This window comes from Oncorhynchus mykiss, chromosome 30 (assembly GCF_013265735.2).
Source record: "Oncorhynchus mykiss isolate Arlee chromosome 30, USDA_OmykA_1.1, whole genome shotgun sequence".
Classification (NCBI taxonomy): domain Eukaryota; kingdom Metazoa; phylum Chordata; class Actinopteri; order Salmoniformes; family Salmonidae; genus Oncorhynchus; species Oncorhynchus mykiss.
Window position 1 is genome coordinate 28,314,186 of NC_050570.1, and position 18,513 is coordinate 28,332,698.

The 18,513-nt window shown below is 43.9% G+C and overlaps 1 protein-coding gene across 2 annotated transcripts in view; it reads right to left on the bottom strand.

Moving 5' to 3' along the window:
* lnx1 (ligand of numb-protein X 1) overlaps positions 1-18,513 on the bottom strand; it is a 74,724-nt gene that overhangs the window by 6,569 nt on the left and 49,642 nt on the right. For both annotated transcript variants that reach the window (XM_036968590.1, XM_036968591.1), the window contains 5 exons: positions 15,306-15,511; positions 13,568-13,969; positions 11,461-11,595; positions 7,324-7,501; positions 4,169-4,427 (listed from right to left, as the gene is read on the bottom strand). In XM_036968590.1, the coding sequence (XP_036824485.1) occupies positions 4,169-4,427; positions 7,324-7,501; positions 11,461-11,595; positions 13,568-13,969; positions 15,306-15,511 (1,180 nt within the window). The remainder of the gene's footprint in view (positions 1-4,168; positions 4,428-7,323; positions 7,502-11,460; positions 11,596-13,567; positions 13,970-15,305; positions 15,512-18,513) is intronic.

The window sequence follows — 18,513 nt, forward strand, 5'->3', positions numbered from 1 at the left end:
TTAAGCCAATTTGTATATTGCTGATTCATGATTTAGGCTAGGATTTGTGCAGATATCCAAGGGTTTGTGATGTTCAGTAATGAGAACAGATGCGGTAATAATACATTAATACAAGACTGTACTCGATAAGATATGAAAATATCTGAAGAGTCGATTTGGGAAATAGACTCTATAGACATTTTCCCATGGTGCCCTAACTTCCCAGTCAATTGTAGTTTACATGATTAGTTTAATCACGTAATAAATTACACATTGATTTGATAAAATAACAGTCTTCGCATTTAATGATAGTCACAGACACAGCAATATATACATCCGAAAATGGATGTAGCAACTACAGATTGCCCCTTTTTAAGTCTATCAAAAGTGTGTGTTTGAGCATGTCTATTAGGCCTATGGATTATGTTTTTTAATCTATGTGAATTAGATTGAGCAATAAAAGGCTCACTTTTATTCAATAGGCTGGGATCCGCACTATGCAGCTGTTGCAAGAGCACATTTTTCACTAGCTGTCCACTGGTCATTTATGAACATTTGAACATCTTGGCCATGTTCTGTTATAATCTCCACCCGGCACAGCCAGAAGAGGACTGGCCACCCCACATAGCCTGGTTCCTCTCTAGGTTTCTTCCTAGGTTTTGGCCTTTCTAGGGAGTTTTTCCTAGCCACCGTGCTTCTACACCTGCATTGCAAGCTGTTTGGGGGTTTAGGCTGTGTTTCTGTACAGCACTTTGAGATATCAGCTGATGTACGAAGGGCTATATAAATACATTTGATTTGATTTGATTTGAAAAACAAGGATTGATAGGCAGCTTAAACTTATTGAATTCAACCCTTATTGGGTTCAAATACAAATTTAGATTTGTGGACAGCTATCCATAATAACCACAATCCGTAAGGCGCAAATAGCTAAATGTGAGATTCACATCGATGTGCTATGTAGATATCAATAATAAGGGATATCCGTATCACCGTAGACTACACCATCGGTGTCATCCTTACCTCCAAGCGTTTATTCAAGTTGGATAGTCTTTGGGTGCTGACAGCAGTCACACCATTGCTAGACATAGCTTGGACTGTAGGCTACAAAAGCCTATTCCTGCTCATTTCCTGAGATCCATCAAACACATTCGTTGTGTCATTATAGCGGTCTCTGATTTATGGTCAGACTCACTCACGTTGAACAAATTTAGATGTGCACCTTTTTTCAATGCCGATTTGAATGTCATTGAGAAACAGAGAAGTGTCAAAGACTTAGCTCGCATTTCTTAATTTAAAAGTAATCCTTGAAGTACTCATCTAATTTTTCAAAAGTATCTAATCTGATAATATTTTAGCTTGTAACGGATTACAGTTAGTTTTTTTTGTAATCCCTTACATGTAACGGATGACATGTAATCCGTTTCTCCCCAACCCTGATTTAGGTAATATGGTGACAACAACAGTATGTAGGCTGTGTAGCAGTTTGGCTTGGAAAGGTTTCTTCGCATGGTCACATACAGCTGATATCTTGGGCATTGAAGTCCACAAGCAACTGGAAGAGGTGAGAGGAGAGCATATAACGTAGATGTGAGAAGGAATACAACATGGCTGCTATGAAAATGAACTGTGTTTACACGTGATCAGGGGTGTACTCACTCCACCGATTCTGTTGAAAAAAATGGTCTTAAACAGAAGCAAACGGAACAAAACAGGGATAAACATAACTGAACTTGTCCAATAGAAACTCTCGTTTGCAACTGTTGGACTAATGATTACACCCTAATGTGTCTCTCGACCTGTGTGCACCTACATTGTAAACGTTCATTCATAGACTAGGTTGTAGCAACCTCATGATGGGTATAGGGAATATTTGAGTATCATGTAGTAGCCTAAACCTATCGCTGTTACATTTAACTGGGTGAATGAAATATGAATGACAGTCATCCAACATGCTGTAATAGAAACAAGGCCATTCTCATGAAAAAAAGTGTCCTCCCTCATCTGAAACGGCACTGATATACACCCCTACCATTGATTGGCTCCTTTGAACCATCTGTATATATCCTTAGAAACAAATACAACTGAATCTATATATCTCTCCACACACCGTCTCACGTCCACACCCCATTCTCTCCTGCCCTCAATCATGTCCACATCTACGCTTGGTTTCGGAAACAGCCACGGAGGAACGTTCCCCAACACAATTGTCAGCCCTATCTCGCTCTCCCCCTGTCCATATTCTACCACCTTCTTCCCGATTTGTCCACCCGTACATCATCTGATTACCCACTCCTCGCACCCAGCATTCCCATGACCGCAGAATATCCTTCTGAACTCCCTTTCAACTTCTCCCAGTATGCTAAAACAAGTTTGTCCCGCCTTATCCTCAGTGGCAGTTCTCCACTATCCACCCGCAATGCCTCAACAGGTGTCATCCTGAAAGCACCCACACACAAACTCAGGGCCCTTGACTGTATCCTTTCCAGGCGCCGTAGTACCGTTTTGGCTGCCGATCTATATACAAAGAACCCATAATCCAAAAATGACCTGATCAATGCGTGGTACATATACAACAGTGTTTGTCTATCCGACCCCCAATCATATCCTGCCACTGCCCTCATGAGGTTCAGCACCATTCGACACTTCATTTCATTATGCGCAACATGTCTCTTCTACGTAAGCCTCATCAAACCACATACCTAAGTACTTAAACGCAGACACCCTACCTACATATGTATATGTGCAGCCTACCATCTTTATCCTTCCTCTTAGAATACACCATAAAGCATGACTTGGACACAGACATCCTAAACCCCCATGTTAGAGATCAATCTTCCACAACTCCCATAGCTTCTTGCATCTTCCTCATCAAATATGTCACAATCCCAACTCTCTTCCACATAGCCCCATCATCGGTACACAAGGCCACTCCCTGTCCCACCTCCTTAAATATGCCATATCATCAGGGTGAACAACACCGGACTAACCACACTTCCCTGAGGAGTACCATTGTCCACAGCCCCATTGACAATTCAGACCCCCACCCTCACCTGTATGACTCGATCGAACAGACATCCCCCAACGCACTCAACTTGATGAACAACCCTACCCTCCACATGGTATCGTAAGCTTTCTCAATGTCAAAATACACAACACTCATCACCTATTTTATTGTCAGGGCCTTGGCTATCTGTCACACCCTGATCTGTTTCACCTGTCCTCATTATTGTCTCCACCCCCTCCAGGTGTCACTTGTTTTCCCCAGTGTATTTATCCCTGTGTTTCCTGTCTCTCTATTTATCCCTGTGTTTCCTGTCTCTCTGTGCCAGTTCGTCTTGTATGTTTCCAAGTCAACCAGCATTTTTCCCCATTGTCCTGCTTTTTGTATTCTCCTTTTTCTAGTCCTCCCGGTTTTGACCCTTGCCTGTTTCTGGACTTTGTACCCGCCTGCCTGACCATTCAGCCTGCCTTGACTACGAGCCTGTCTGCCACTCTGTACCTCCTGGACTCTGATTTGGTTTTGACCTTTTTGCCGGTCCACGACCATTCTCTTACCCACCCCTTTGGATTAATAAACACTGTAAGAGTCCAACCATCTGCCTCCTGTGTCGGCATCTGGGTCTCGCCTTGTGCCTTGATACTAACTGTCAGCAGGGCATCCTGACATGCACTGTAAACTGTGGGACCTTATATAGACCGGTGTGTTTCTTTCTAAATTATGTCCAAACTATTGAATCGGCCACAGGTGGACTCCAATCAAGTTGTAATTGGATGCACCTGAGCTCAATTTAGAGTGTCATAGCAAAAGGGAGTGAACACATTTCTTTATTTAATTTTCAATACATTTGCTAACATTTCAAAAAAACATTTACTTTTTTTCATCATGGGGTCTTGTGTGTAGATGGGTGAGAAAAATCGAATAAATGTTTTATTCAGGCTGTAACACAACACACTGGAATAAGTCAAGGGGTACAAAAACTTTCTGAAGGCACTGTATGTTGGTCTGTCAAACAAGGCTTCAAAATATACCAAACAAGTGGATATTGGTGTCTGGGCAACAGTACCACCGTGTTCAGACTGAGTTCTAAACCTTGGAGTGTAATGTGTATAATTAGCATTCTTCAGAGAAGGGAGGAGAGAGAGAATGAGATAAGAGAAGGCTACCTGGTGGGGTACTGCCACTCACCTGGGCAACTGCAGCCATGACACCCACAATGGGGAGTAGTCATCGGTGTGTGGCAGCGTGGCGAGGCTCTGCTTGGTGCTGTCAGTGGGCGAGGGTGAGAGGCAGGGGGGCGAGGGGCACTCTGGCTGGATTTCCTCTGGGGGCCTCATCTCCAGGACCTTGAGCACCACAGGGGAGGTGGTGTTCTTCAGGTTGGCCACAGCCTCGCCCCGCGTCACACCCGTCAGGTCCAGCCCGTTCACATTCAGCAGGATGTCACCTGCAGAGAGATGGGAGGACAGAACACAGTACCACTCAGAACAGCCACTCAGCACAGTGTTGCCCTGACTACTGTCCATTCTGACATCTTTCAAAAGCAAAAATTCCCAGCGACAAGGACTTGTCTCGACTGCCTATTTGAATATTCCATCACCTCCCGCAGGAACACAAAGCAGTGGGAACAAAGAGCCACCTGCACATGAAATACCTCCCTGATGATCAAGGTGGGCTTGGACAGTACAGCACTGCACAGCCAGCTGCCATCTGGAGAGGAGGCTTACTCAAAGGACAACATCCACTCCTTTGATTAGGATGCACTATGCAGATACACTCAGTTGAAATTGGGATAATTCTTATGTCGATGGCTGTATACACAAGCATATCCACATAACTGGTATGCATGGCAATACACTCTCAAAACCAGGCCTTTGATAAAGGTCATGGTATAACCACACTGAATGTCATGCACACTTCCTCACTCTCCTCACACATTTCCATCCACAGTTTTTATGCGAGTAAAGTCATACTGTAAAAGAAAAATCACGACAGCTGAGATGGAAACAGGCCGTTTCAGTACAATTTGATGGATGGCAACAGATCATTTGTTCGTTCGACATGGTGGGATCTTTTGGTGTCTGTAAAATGAATTATCTGTGAATGGTGGTGGAATCGCAAATAATTATATCATCACCATCATATCGAAGTGAACTCGGAGTCACACGATGATATGGTGTGTGGTAGAGGTGTACCGAGTAGTCGGACAAAACGAGTATCGTAACGGATATGGGCAATTTTCTGGATACGATTATGATCAGAGTATTTTTTTGTAATAAGGGTGCCAGCACCTAAGCATCTTTCTCATGTCAGTCAGTCAAGTGAGGCGCTGCGTTTTCTAAGTAACTCAAGTGGCTAGTTTTCCTGTCTGTAAAGAGAAGGGCGGTCTCTCCGTTGAATCCGCTGCTCTGATTGGATAGAGTGAAGCTGTATTTCTATGTCCACTCCACATCACAATTTCACCCGATCACTTTCACTTCTCTGTTTCGGTGGGATCATTCAGACTGCTGCTGCCTCCTGTTAGCCCGCTACTATGATAAATCAAATGGCAAGGACGTTTGCTATCAAGCTATCAATGTGCATAATATCTAACAAGGGGGCGAGGGTAGGGAAAAAAATGTGAAATGCCTGACGTGCATTCTGACAGATAGCAAACTTGTCTGCCCGCTGCAAATTGAGGACACACAGACACTCTGCAGCTCCTAATATGCAGCTTGTTTGGTCTATAAAGGTGCATGGAGGTATTTTTCCAACATCTACTTAGGCATATTAAAACATTTACGTTTTTTCCAATCACAAGTATCACCCGATACAACTATCTACTGTCAATTTATGTATACAATTACGAATATGGCCATGTCACCTAGTGTGTGCTCCTCCCACTGCGACTAGGGGAAACCATGCAGGTTATCACGGCTACAGATGAAACAAGTTATGATGAACTTCACAACTTTGAAGGTTTTGAATGATGTTCAATGTACCCTGGACAGGAAGCTGCATTGTGTATCTGTATTCATAGACTTGTTAAAGGCGTTTGACACTGTGGACCATACCGTGCAGAGATAGAAGTGTGTTGGGTTTACTGGTCATGCTCTGGAGTGGTTTGTGAACTACCTGTCAAATCAAACCCAGCGTGTTAAGTCAGATGTAAGTCGGACACAGTAGACTTGTGCTCGGGTGTGCTGCAAGGATACGTTTTAGATCCCCTGTTGTTTTTTAACTATATCACCAACATTGGGAGACATACTGAGACAGCTGATATACATTTTTATGCGGATGACACTGTGCCCTATTCAAGTGGAAGCAGTTTGACTTCAGTTTGCCTGCACTCACACACACTCATCCATTGTCTGTTTGCTGTTGTATTTGTGCTGTTGCCAGTGTTTTCTGTCTGTGTTGTCTGTTTTGTCTTACATCAGGGTTTTTTGGTTTGTTTTTATAAGCCCCCATCCCAACAGGAGGCCTTATTCATCATGCCAGTCCATCGTTCTATATTGACTAGCCTGGCTAAATAAAAACATGATGGTGAAAGTGCAGGCAGGCAGGCAGGCAGAGCGGGGTCTTGTCTGGTCTCTCTGTACTGTGGTTTTCTGAGGCGGATCCCTAGGATCAGCAGGAGGTTCTGGGTTTAAATGCCTCCACTGCCCTTTGATGTCTGGCCCGGCACAGAGAGCTCCCTCAGATGTTCTGACACCCCACACACACCGGAAACACAACTATACTTTCACACACTGCAGTACATAGCCATAACAGGCCTGCCACAAGTGTATCCAATCATTTTGGGAGTGCGTCTGTTTGTCTATTTCAGAGCTGACTAATTTTGTATAATGAGCTGATAAAGTGCAACCTGTCATTTCCTCTGGAACGTACTTAATCAAATTTGAGGTGTGTGTATGTGTGTTAGACTCAATTTGGTGAGCCCTGATCCACAGCACTACCCCTGTGTTTCCTGTTGGATAAATAACCTTGGTAATTAAGCACGAGTCTGACTGTTTATCTCAATCAGTCTGTTCTACATAAGGGACAGGTCACACACACACACAACTCATGACAGATGAAGCCCGTCCGCAGTACCAACTCTGGAATTGTGATGACCAGCAGGGACTGCACGGAACAGAGAAACTAAACTATCATGCCAATATTGGAGCAATTCAAGGAAAAATGGGAAAAAAAAACTCCCTTCCCGGAATATTGGATTTTAATCTACCGTATGACTGAGTGAGAGTGTGTGAGTGTCTATTGTGCGAGTGTGTGATGGACTCTGTGGGTGTGTGTGGGACTGTTTGAGTGTGAGTGTGAGACTGTGTGCGTTGTACAGTAGAAGGTTTGTCACCAGGCTGTACCTTTGCAGATGGTTCCCTCCTGTCCCACAACTCCGTTGGGGTCCACATTAGTGACGTAGACCGGGAGATCCCAGCCACGGGAGGACATTCCCCCTGCCACCGTCATCCCCAGGGAGTGATGGGGCTCCTTGGACAGCGTCACCGTCTTCTCATAACATGCCGGCTTCTCACATGAGTCCTGTAGAGGGGAGTGGTGCAACGTGAGAAATCTGTTGAATGGTTACACTGTAATAGATGTTAATTCACTATATAGTGTTTATTGTGTCGTTTGTTTCTGCCGAATGGGTTTTCTTGTGTTCTAAGCATTGAAGTTTAGTGTGTAAGACTAAGTACAGTGTGTGATGTTCAGGATTATTTAGAATAGTTGTGGTTTGTGGAAGTGAGAGAGTGTATGTACAGATGTCGGATCTTAATTTGACACATGAAGAAGGAAAATAATACATATTTAAAAAACACAACCAGGGGCAGTTGAAAGCGCTGTTTTTTTTATTGTATTATTATAATAATGTTTTAAGGGTATAGATCAGCTTTAATATTGCAGATTTGAAAGTGGCCTTTTATTGTCCCCAGGGCAAGGTGCACCTGTGTAATTATCATGCTGTTTAATCAGCTTATTTGATATGTCACACCTGTCAGGGGGATGGATTATCTTGTCAAAGGAGAAATGCTCACTAACAGGAAGGTAAATGCATTTGTGCACAACAAATTTTTATTTTTATTTCAACTCATGAAACATGGGACCAACACTTTACATGTTGCGTTTATATTTTTTGTTCAGCATAGATTGTGGCTTCTATCAATGTAATTATCTGCCTCATTTCCAAATGCCATATATCTTTTTTGGTAAATATATATATTATTTTAAATATATATTTTCCCCTAACCCACCCCTCCCCTAATTGGAATAAACTAAAGGACAACAATACTTAGGCTTCTACTTCCAGCTTATACATACTATATACATTTTACAGACACAGTATATTTTACATTAGTGATCTTTTGTTTGTTTTTAGTCCCCTCCCATCTATCTTTGAGGACCATCCAGTTTTGATTTCTAGCTGCCATATATTTTTCCACTCTGCTGTTTCACAAAAGTTCTGAACCTTTCTATTCTCATAGTTAATTAATATTGTAAATTAAAGATACCATTTTTTCCTATGAGTATTATATCATTGATCGTTTGACTATGCCTATAGCCAGCAGTGCTGTCTGTGGAGTTTGCGCTAAATAAATGTATCTGAATCTGCAACCAAGAACAAGCTACAGCATATATATATACACAGCACCAACACGAGTGATCTAATGACTCTGTCTCTTCGCAGTGACATCTGCAGAGCTAGGATGAGTGTATCCCCCATATATATAACATTATTTTATATTGTTTGCAAAAATGTTGTATCATAATTTAAATTGAAAAACTTGAAGTTTTGAATCCGGCGTCTAAAAGCTCACTAACAGGAATGTAAACAAATCATTTTATGCAATTTTTTGGAGAGAAATAAGCTTTTCGGATGTATGGAAAATTACAGGGATCTTTTAGTTCAGCTCATGAAACATGGGGCCAACACTTTACACTTTACTTTTTGTTGCGTTTCTATTTTTGTTCAGTATACATAGCCTAACTATACAACGTGGGCGGGCATCCACACTGGAGGAAAATCTATTGTTTTACAGTAGGCCTGTAAATCAGCTGATGGTCGTCCACAGGTTAGCCTACAGAATGTATTGGAATATATGCCACGTTCCTAGTTCCAACTAGTACGTGAAAGCAGCATTAATCAAATAACAAGGGGCCTATTGCAACCATCGATGGCACTAGATTATCGCCAGCTGATGTCTCATTAAACCATCAATGCGTGCTAAATTCACCTGCACAGCTTATCTCAATTACAACCATTGTTGGTCCCCTCATTACCGCTCCCTAAAAGATGACGTTGGTGTAACCTCCTTAGTCCTGCTTGCAACCAAAGTCTTTCAAGATATGTTCGGCCTCTGGTTCGTCTTATCATCGGAACAACTTTTTGAACCGATTAAGAGAGATTTATCTATTTGACAAGCATTTCCTCATTTACCCCGGCAAATCTACTGTGGCAATTTACCTAACACTTTGTATGAACGGAAACTGGTGTTTTGATAGGCTACAGTAGAATATAGTTTAGGTGTAGCAGCCTGCTGTATGGCTGCATTTTGGATCCACTTGACACCTGTCTATCTTGTGTTATTAAGATACATAAAATGAGGGTTGTTGATCTGTACGGTTGCATTTTAGATACATTTTTGTACATTTGAATGTTGCATAAACAGGACATAGGCCTAGAGTAGCAGCAGGACATTTATTCATATTCTGTCTGGTGCTTTTAGCGTTTTGTGTACGCGAGTGTGATTGGATGATTTTGATAGCTGGCACTGGTCCAAATGACTTGACTGTTCCAGCATAGAAAGAAAGAGAGGTTTTCAGCGAAGGTGTCGAAATCACGAGGCTCATTAGAATTTCCCGATTCGCAGGACATTTTTCCCGCGACAAAACAGTGAAAAAAATGAAGATCCGACATCTATACTGTACAAAGTGTGTATCAGGGAGAGTAGAGTAGTGCAAGTAAAACATGGACACATTTGGGGTTGATGTGATGTGGCCTGTGCTGCTTCTCTAATGTGCTGCACGCACACATTTCTGACCCTCAAGTCACATGCCATGACTACCCCAGGACACTACTCTAACCACAGCTGTCACAAGCACTAACCAGTACTACTGCACATGGTGGTGTATGCGTGTGCAAGGCATGTATGATGTAAGAGTGTGTGTGAGCGCGGGCGAGTGTGTGCGTATATGTCTGTCTCTGTAGCTGTAATTGTATATCTCTGTGAATGCGTCTGTGTTCAAATTAAAGGGGTGTACGGCCTTGTTTTTCTTCCAGTAAAACTAGGATTGCTGACGGCCCTAGAGCGCCTACAACAGACACACACACACACATCCAGTAGGAGCCAACTTCATTACTGTGTTTCAATATTAAAACACAATATAAAGGCCTGGTGAGATTTAGCCTAAATGTGATCTATAGTCCTGCTGGAGGTGACTTGGCTTATCTCAGAACAATGATACATTGTTATTGTTGCTACCTGCTATCGCTGCGGGGTTCTTTTTATTACAGCCTCATTCTCTCTCTACTAGCTTTTGATGCCAAGGTCTTTATCTGAAGAACACGGTAAGATTCCGCCGTCACACGTTCTCCACTTTTAACAGTGTGTCTGTGAGAATTACAACTTCAAATCTTAGAAAGTGAGGTGTGAGAGCTGTGAAGTTAATCATTATTAGAATAAGGGAAGTTGTCAGCTCCAATAACGGAGCTGGAGAAAATCCTGTTTTAGCGTGTCAGTGGAGGGGGTGTGAATCCTGTAGGTTGGTGGCGATGTTTTCTTCAGGGATAATAAGCTGAGAGAGAGAGAGAGAGAGAGAGAGAGAGAGAGAGAGAGAGCACGAGAGAGGAAGCAAACAAGAGAAGGAAGCGAGAAAGCCAGAGAGACTGTGTAGAGGGAGAGAGAGAGAGAGAGAGAGAGAGAGGTGGCTGCTCCGGACTCGCTTAATGGCTCTCTGAGAGGAGCGGAACACTCTGACACAACTTAGGATGACACACTCCTCTTTGATGGAGGAATAATACGGCTCAGGATCATTTTCACATACAATTTTATATTTAGCATGAGAAGAAGAGGCAGGAAAACAAAGTCTTTTTTTGTGTGTGTGTGTGTGTGTGTGTCAAATCAAATCAAATGTTATTTGTCACAAACACACGTGGTTAGCAGATGTTAATGCGAGTGTAGCGGAATGTGCGTGTGTGTGTGTGTGTATAAGGGCTCTATGCAATCTGTGTTGCTGAAGCGTTACAGATTGCGTAATAGAGATGTAAAGGTCATTTCTGACTGAGCCGACATCTGCAGCGTTTACAGTGAACGGCAGTCTCTGCTAAAGCGGGGACATTGACATCCCGGTGTATGAATAGATGAATAGATGCCCTATGTACAGTATGTAAACGTGTGTGTCCAACCTGAAGAAAAGCTCCTCAATCAAAGCAGTGTCTGACGTATTTGTGTTTGTTTGTGTGTGTGTTTGTGTGCATATGCTCGTACATATGCATTGCTCACCAGTAGCGTGTGTTCCATGTCCACTGGAGAGTATGGTGGGGGGCCTTCCATGCCCCATGGAGCCTCCTGCAGGATGTCAGGGTTAGGCAGACAGATCTGACGAGAAACAATGAAGTGGACCCGCTCCTCACTTGCCTACAGGAGACAACCAGATGGACAACCAAGCTCAGACCCAGACAGACACACAGAGCAATGCAAACTCAAGAAGAATGTCATGGTTAAGCTCTCATAAATACTCACTGAACACAGCTTCAGTAAAGTTGATCCAGACAAATCCTTAAAAACAACTTTCACTGCCACGTAACTAGACCCAGACACAGAAAACACACTGCTACTGTGTCTAGAACCTAAAAGGGTTCTTCGGCTGTCCCCATAGGAGATCCATTTGAAGAACCCTTTTTGGGGTTCCATGTACAACCCTTTCCACAGAGGGTTCTACATGGAACCCAAATTGGTTCTACCTGGAACCAAAAATGTTTTTACCTGAACCAAAAATGGTGCTCCTATGGTGACAGCCGAAGAACCCTTTCTCTAAGAGTGCATAGCTGTTCAAACAGGCCCATCTTGCTCTTCCCAGATGCTGTGTTGGGGGTAGAGTATGAGCTATTTCCTGTTGACATTCTCTACCCTCTCCTACCACCCCTGAAGAGAGCTCTAGGGAAAGAATCCCCCACAGAGAGCTTGGCCAGGCAGTAAAATATATCAAACATTTTATTACCCCCGATAGGTTAATCAACATAATAAACAGATGCTCTGTTACAAATCACTCACTCACTCTCACTCACTCACTCACTCACTCACTCACTCACTCACTCACTCACTCACTCACTCACTCACTCACTCACTCACTCACTCACTCACTCACACACTCACTCACACACTCACTCACACACTCACTCACACACACAAACACACACACTCACACTCACTCACACACACACTCAAACACACACTCACACACATACACACACTCACACATTCACACACTCACACACACACACACACACACTCACACACTCACACACTCACACACACACACACACACACTCACACACACACACACACACACACTCACACACTCACACACACACACACACTTCACCCTTTACTTGGTTCAGTAAGCAGCCTGGCTATGGCTCTAACACCTCCCAGGAGTGGGTAGTCTACAGTATATGTGAGTAAATTTGTTCAGGTCGGTGTGTGTGTGACACTCTTATCCTCCCATTAGAACCCCATCCTGCTGAGACAGAGCTGCTCCATAGATCATAGATTAGTAGTCAGGTCATTTTCTCTTCGGTCTCTAAGAACACTGCAGTCTTTCTGCAGCCCTCCTTCTCTCACTACCCCTTTTCCAACTTTAAACTCCTCATTTTTCTTACTCGTCTGTGTGTCTCCCCTCTCTACAGCCTTTTCCTCCAGCTTCTTTCACTCAGTCTCTTTATTACTCTGTGTTGTCCACCCACTCACACAATGACTCACTCCCTCATTCACTCCCTCATTCACTCGTATGAACTTGCACACACACACGTGCGCATATTACACATTCAAGCGCACACACACGCAGCAGCTCAGCCTTCAGAGTTGCTCTTTTGAGAGTGCCTGTGTTCTCTGTGGAGCTGAGCTGACTCCTAAATTACCCAGTCCAGCTTGTAATTGCCTTAATTGGACTAATTTAATTGGTTTCCCGCCAGTTCTTAATATCTGACAGAAACAGCCTGATGTGAGCAGCCATGTTGAGTCCTCAGAGACCCTCAAGAGCCAGCCAGTCTCCTCAGATAAGAACCCAGAGAACACAACTACATCCCACAGTCAACAAGAAACACACCACCGCAATTACCCAGCATCCACCAGGAAGCAGTGCCTCAGCCAAGCAGCAGAGCAGCGCCCAGTCGACCACAGACACACCACAATTAACCACAATTAACCGCAATGGACGGGGTCAAAGCCAGCCAACAGAGTGCAATTTACCAGAACCACACTCCGCTAATAGTGATACTATACCAGGAACCCAGAGCATACCAAGCACACTACCAGACACACACCATTACCAAGAATTGTAAACGACAACCAACCAATGCTCCCTTACCCCTGACCCCTGCAGACTGACCTGGATGAGCAAAGCGGCATGTTCAGGCGCTCCGTAGCGCAGGTCGTGTCCGTTGATGGCGAGGACGCGGTCGTTGACGCTGAGCTGCCCGTCGTGTGCCGCCAGGCCGCCCTCCAGCAGGTGGAAGATGAAGACGCCATGTCCCTCTGGTCGTCTCACCAGCTTGATGCCCAGCTGCTCCTCTGGGGTGCTCTTAGCCAGGACCACATGGATGCTGTCATCCCTCAGGGGATGGCCGTGGGAGAGGCCGTGAGGCAGGTAGCCACCGGCCGCATCGTGGGGGTGTGAACGGTAGCGGTGACGCTGCTCTCTCAGCACTGTGAGTCGCAGCAGCTGGCAGGGCTGTTTGAGGGTGGCCAGGGCGTAGCAGTGGGGAACATTGCTGATGTCTATGCCGTTCACCTGAAGACGAGTGGGAGAGATATGTAAAGGTGGAGTTAAGTCTCAGATTATATTGCAGGTTATATTGAAGAGTTTATGTCCAAAAACGTTATGTCCACAAATTGTTCACATTTGTGTTTTTTTTATCAGAGATGATTGCTTATGGGTAAAATATTGTTGTTCTCAGATTTTTTTATTCATAGATTTTAGAAATGTTTTGCAATGCACTGTTTAGCTGGAATGGAGTATTTGTGTCCTGTATATTTGATATGAGTTTGTCTCACTACAGATCTCATATTACTATATATATATATGTTTATTTATTTGCATTTTAAATTTTACCCCTTTCCCCCCCAATTTCGTGGTATCCAATTGTTTTTCAGTAGCTACTATCTTGTCTCATCACTACAACTCCCGTACGGGCTCGGGAGAGACGAAGGTTGAAAGTTGAAAGTCATGCGTCCTCCGATACACAACCCAACCAAGCCGCACTGCTTCTTAACACAGCGCGCCTCCAACCCGGAAGCCAGCCTCACCAATGTGTCGGAGGAAACACTGTGCACCTGGCTACCTTGGTTAGCGTGCACTGCGCCCGGCCCGCCACAGGGGTCGCTGGTGCGCGATGAGACAAGGATATCCCTACCGGCCAAGCCCTCCCTAACCCGGATGACGCTAGGCCAATTGTGCGTCGTCCCACGAACCTCCCGGTCGCGGCCAGTTACGACAGAGCCTGGGTGCGAATCCAGGGTCTCTGGTGGCATCATATTACTATATTGAATACTTAAAAAATATATATATAATACTATTGATGTCACAAATGTATAATTTGTACACTTATTTATAAAGAATGTAGTTATTTCTTACATTTAACTATGTAAAACCTAGCTGTACTACTTATTTATAAAGAATGTAGTTATTTGTTAGCTGTACTAGATGTACTACGTATTTATAAACAATGTAGTTATTTCTTACATTTGACTATGTAAAACCTAGCTGTACTACTTATTCCTCAGAGTTAGGCGGATACAGTATGTAGCATTCTGCTTAAAACATGATTATTGGTCTCTCTGAAATGAAACCATCAAGTGATAGATTTTCAACAAATACATGTCTGTCATTGAAACACCCAATGCCATGATTAGATAGTGAAAAAACACACCAATCTCTTTCATAATTTCTTTAAACAATAAAAGCTAATTTGCCAACCTTTCTGAAAATGGATTTATAGCATTTTGGAATTAATATGTTAGGTCTATAGCTGTGATGTAATTCAAATTCGAACACAAAACACAATACATACAGTCACATACATGGCGAGTAGTACTCCACCGTACTCCAAACAAAAACACACACTGACCTTGAGGATAATGTCCCCGGGCAGCAGGCGTCCATCCCGGGCGATTACCCCCTCCCTGTAGATGTCCTGGATGAGGATGCGCACCAGGGGGGTCTCGTTGCCCCCCACGATGCTGATGGCCAGGGGCTCCGAGGGCTCACGGTTTATCTTAATACTGGTAACCTCACCATCAGGGATCAAGTGATGGAGCTGCGGTAGGGCCAGCACTGAGAGAGTGAAGGAGGTAAATATATATATATATATATATATATATATATATATATATATATATATATATAGAGAGAGAGAGAGAGAGAGAGAGAGAGAGAGAGAGAGAGAGAGAGAGAGTGTGATACTCTGATTTCTATGATGAGAAGGAAATCTCTCAAAGACGCAGTGCAAGGCCAACAGAGAAAGAGACAGGTATATGTCCGTTCAATATATATATATATATATATATATATATATATATATATATATATATATATATATATATATATATACACAGAGAGAGAGAGAGAGAGAGAGCAAACAAGAGAAGGGTGCGAGAAAGCCAGAGAGACTTTGTAGAGAGGTGTTGAAGCAGCTGTCTCAACTCCCCTGGGTTAACAAAACAAGCTTTACAAGCCGAAAGGGAGAATCCACTTGGCTGATCATCCTTTCTTATGTTTGTATCATTAGTCACATCTGTACCAAGTATGCTTGGGAAAAACCTCACATTTAATTTTCTACAAGGTTTTTGCTTGGGTGGATAGAACATCATACACACTTTTACACAGGGTTTGCACCGATACACAGTGACTGTACAGGCACATAAATTAGATCTAAAATTCTCACAAATACACAACCACAACCTCATATGGTACACACACATATGCACCCATGCACTTACACACAAACACACAGTGTCAGCTTTCAGGTGTAAGAGTGAAAGTAATACCACTGTCACCAAAGGGATGGTCTAACTTCAGCCTCTCCCACGCAGAGTTGTTCCTGTATGTTGTCCTCTCTGTTTCCCAGCTCTGAGCAGCAGACACACCCTGACTGGACTGGACAATTAGATCGGGGAGGCAGGGACTGGTGTGTGTCCGTTCAATGCTGCCAACAGTCTGGGCCAAGAGCTAACCAGCTCACAGCTACCTCGGACAATGTGTGCTATATACACTATCTATATCGCTCTGTACCTATCAGTGGTTCTATCTCTCCCTACCTGCTCATTCTCTCCATCTTTCTCTCTCTCTGGCCCACTCTCTCCCCCTATCTCACTTGTTCCATAGCCCCAGTCCCTAGTTCTACTCACACTGCAATTTCTCCCTTCCAAAGTCAATATTTTCTCTTCATCACCGTAGATTGCTTCCAGGGAGTAGAGCACATTAACACACAGACCTATGCTGGTTATATAACCTCGCTCTCTCTTCCCCTCTTTCTCTCTCCCTCCCCTCTCTCTCTCCCCTGTCTCTCTCTCCCTCTTTCTCTCTCCCTCCCCCTCTTTCTCTCTCCTTCTTTCTCTTTCCCTCGCCTCTCTCTCTTTCCCTCGCCTCTCTCTCTCCCTCCCATCTCTCTCTCTCTCTCTCTCTTCTTCTTTCTCCAGAGGGATTCTATGAATATTTAATCTATTCTCAGAGCCTCCTCAACGACGGCCTTAGAGAATAATATGGTCTCTGATCCTTCTCTCTCTCTCTCTCTCTCTCTCTCTCTCTCTCTCCCTTTCTGACTCACAGCCCAATGGTCCTCCTCATAATCACCATCATGAACACCATGGTTCATCCTCCACTTTCTCCTCCTCCTCTACATTCTACTCTTCATGCCTCTGTCCATCCCTCTCATTCTCCAGGGTTGTCCTGTATACTGCATCCATCTGAAATGGATTCTAAATGCCTCTGCAATAAACACTGCATCAATAAAATGGGGAATAAAATGGCGCCGGGAAGAAATGGCAGCAGTTTTACGGGCGCCCAACCAATTGTGCTATTATGTGGTGTTTTTCCCATTTTTTGTAACTTATTTTGTACGTAATGTTTCTGCAACCGTATCTTATGGCAAAAAAGAGCTTCTGGGTATCAGGACAGCAATCACTCACCTCGGATTAGACAAATGTTTTTTTCTACAACAAGGAGGATGCTGAGGACATTCTCCAAACACCCCACAGGGCCAACATCCCCATTATTTGCAAGAGGAAGCGACGCAGGTACAAGGGACAAAGAGTCGGATACCTCGTCAGGACCCAGAGAGGGCAAGTGGGAAAGCTGCCGTTATCGTCAATACTACTTGCCAACGTGCAATCATTGGACAATAAATTAGACGAGGTACGATTACGAATATCCTACCAATGGGACATCAAAAACTGTAGCCTATAGCCTATGTTTCATGGAATAGTGGCTGAATGACGACATGGATATTCAGCTAGGATATATACGCTGCACCGGCAAGATAGAACAGCACACTTCAGTAAGACGGGGTCAGTCTGTGCATATTTGTAAACAACAGCTGGTGCACAAAATCTAAGGAAGTCTCTAGATTTTGCTCGCCTGAAGTAGAGTACATTGTGATAAATTGCAGGCCACATTACTTTTCAGCTATACTTTTCGTGCCTGTTTATTTACCACCACAGACAGATTCTGGCACTAAGACCGCACTCAGTTAGCTGTATAAGGGAATAAGCAAACAGCAAACCGCTCACCCAGAGGTGGCGCTCCTAGTGGGCGGAGACTTTAATGCAGGGAAACTGAAATCAGTTTACCAAATTTCTATCTACATGTTAAATGTGCAACCAGAGGGATTTTTTTTGATCACCTGTACTCCACACACAGAGACGCGCACAAAGCTCTCCCTCGCCCTGCATTTGGTAAATCCGACCACAACTCTATCTTCCTGATTCCTGGTTACAAGCAAAAATTAAAGCAGGAAGCACCAGTGACTCGGTCTATAAAAAAGTGGTCAGATGAAGCAGATGCTAAAATACAGGACTGTTTTGCTACCACAGACAGGAACATGTTCCGGGATTCATCCGATGGCATTGAGGAAAACACCACATCAGTCACTGGCTTTATCAATAAGTGCATCGAGGACGTCCCCCCCACAGTGACTGTACGTACATACCCCAACCAGAAGCCATGGATTACAGGCAACATCCACACTGAGCTAAAGGGTAGAGCTGCCGCTTTCATGGTGCGGGTCTCTAACCCAGAAGCTTACAAGAAATCCTGCTATGCCCTGCGATGAACCATCA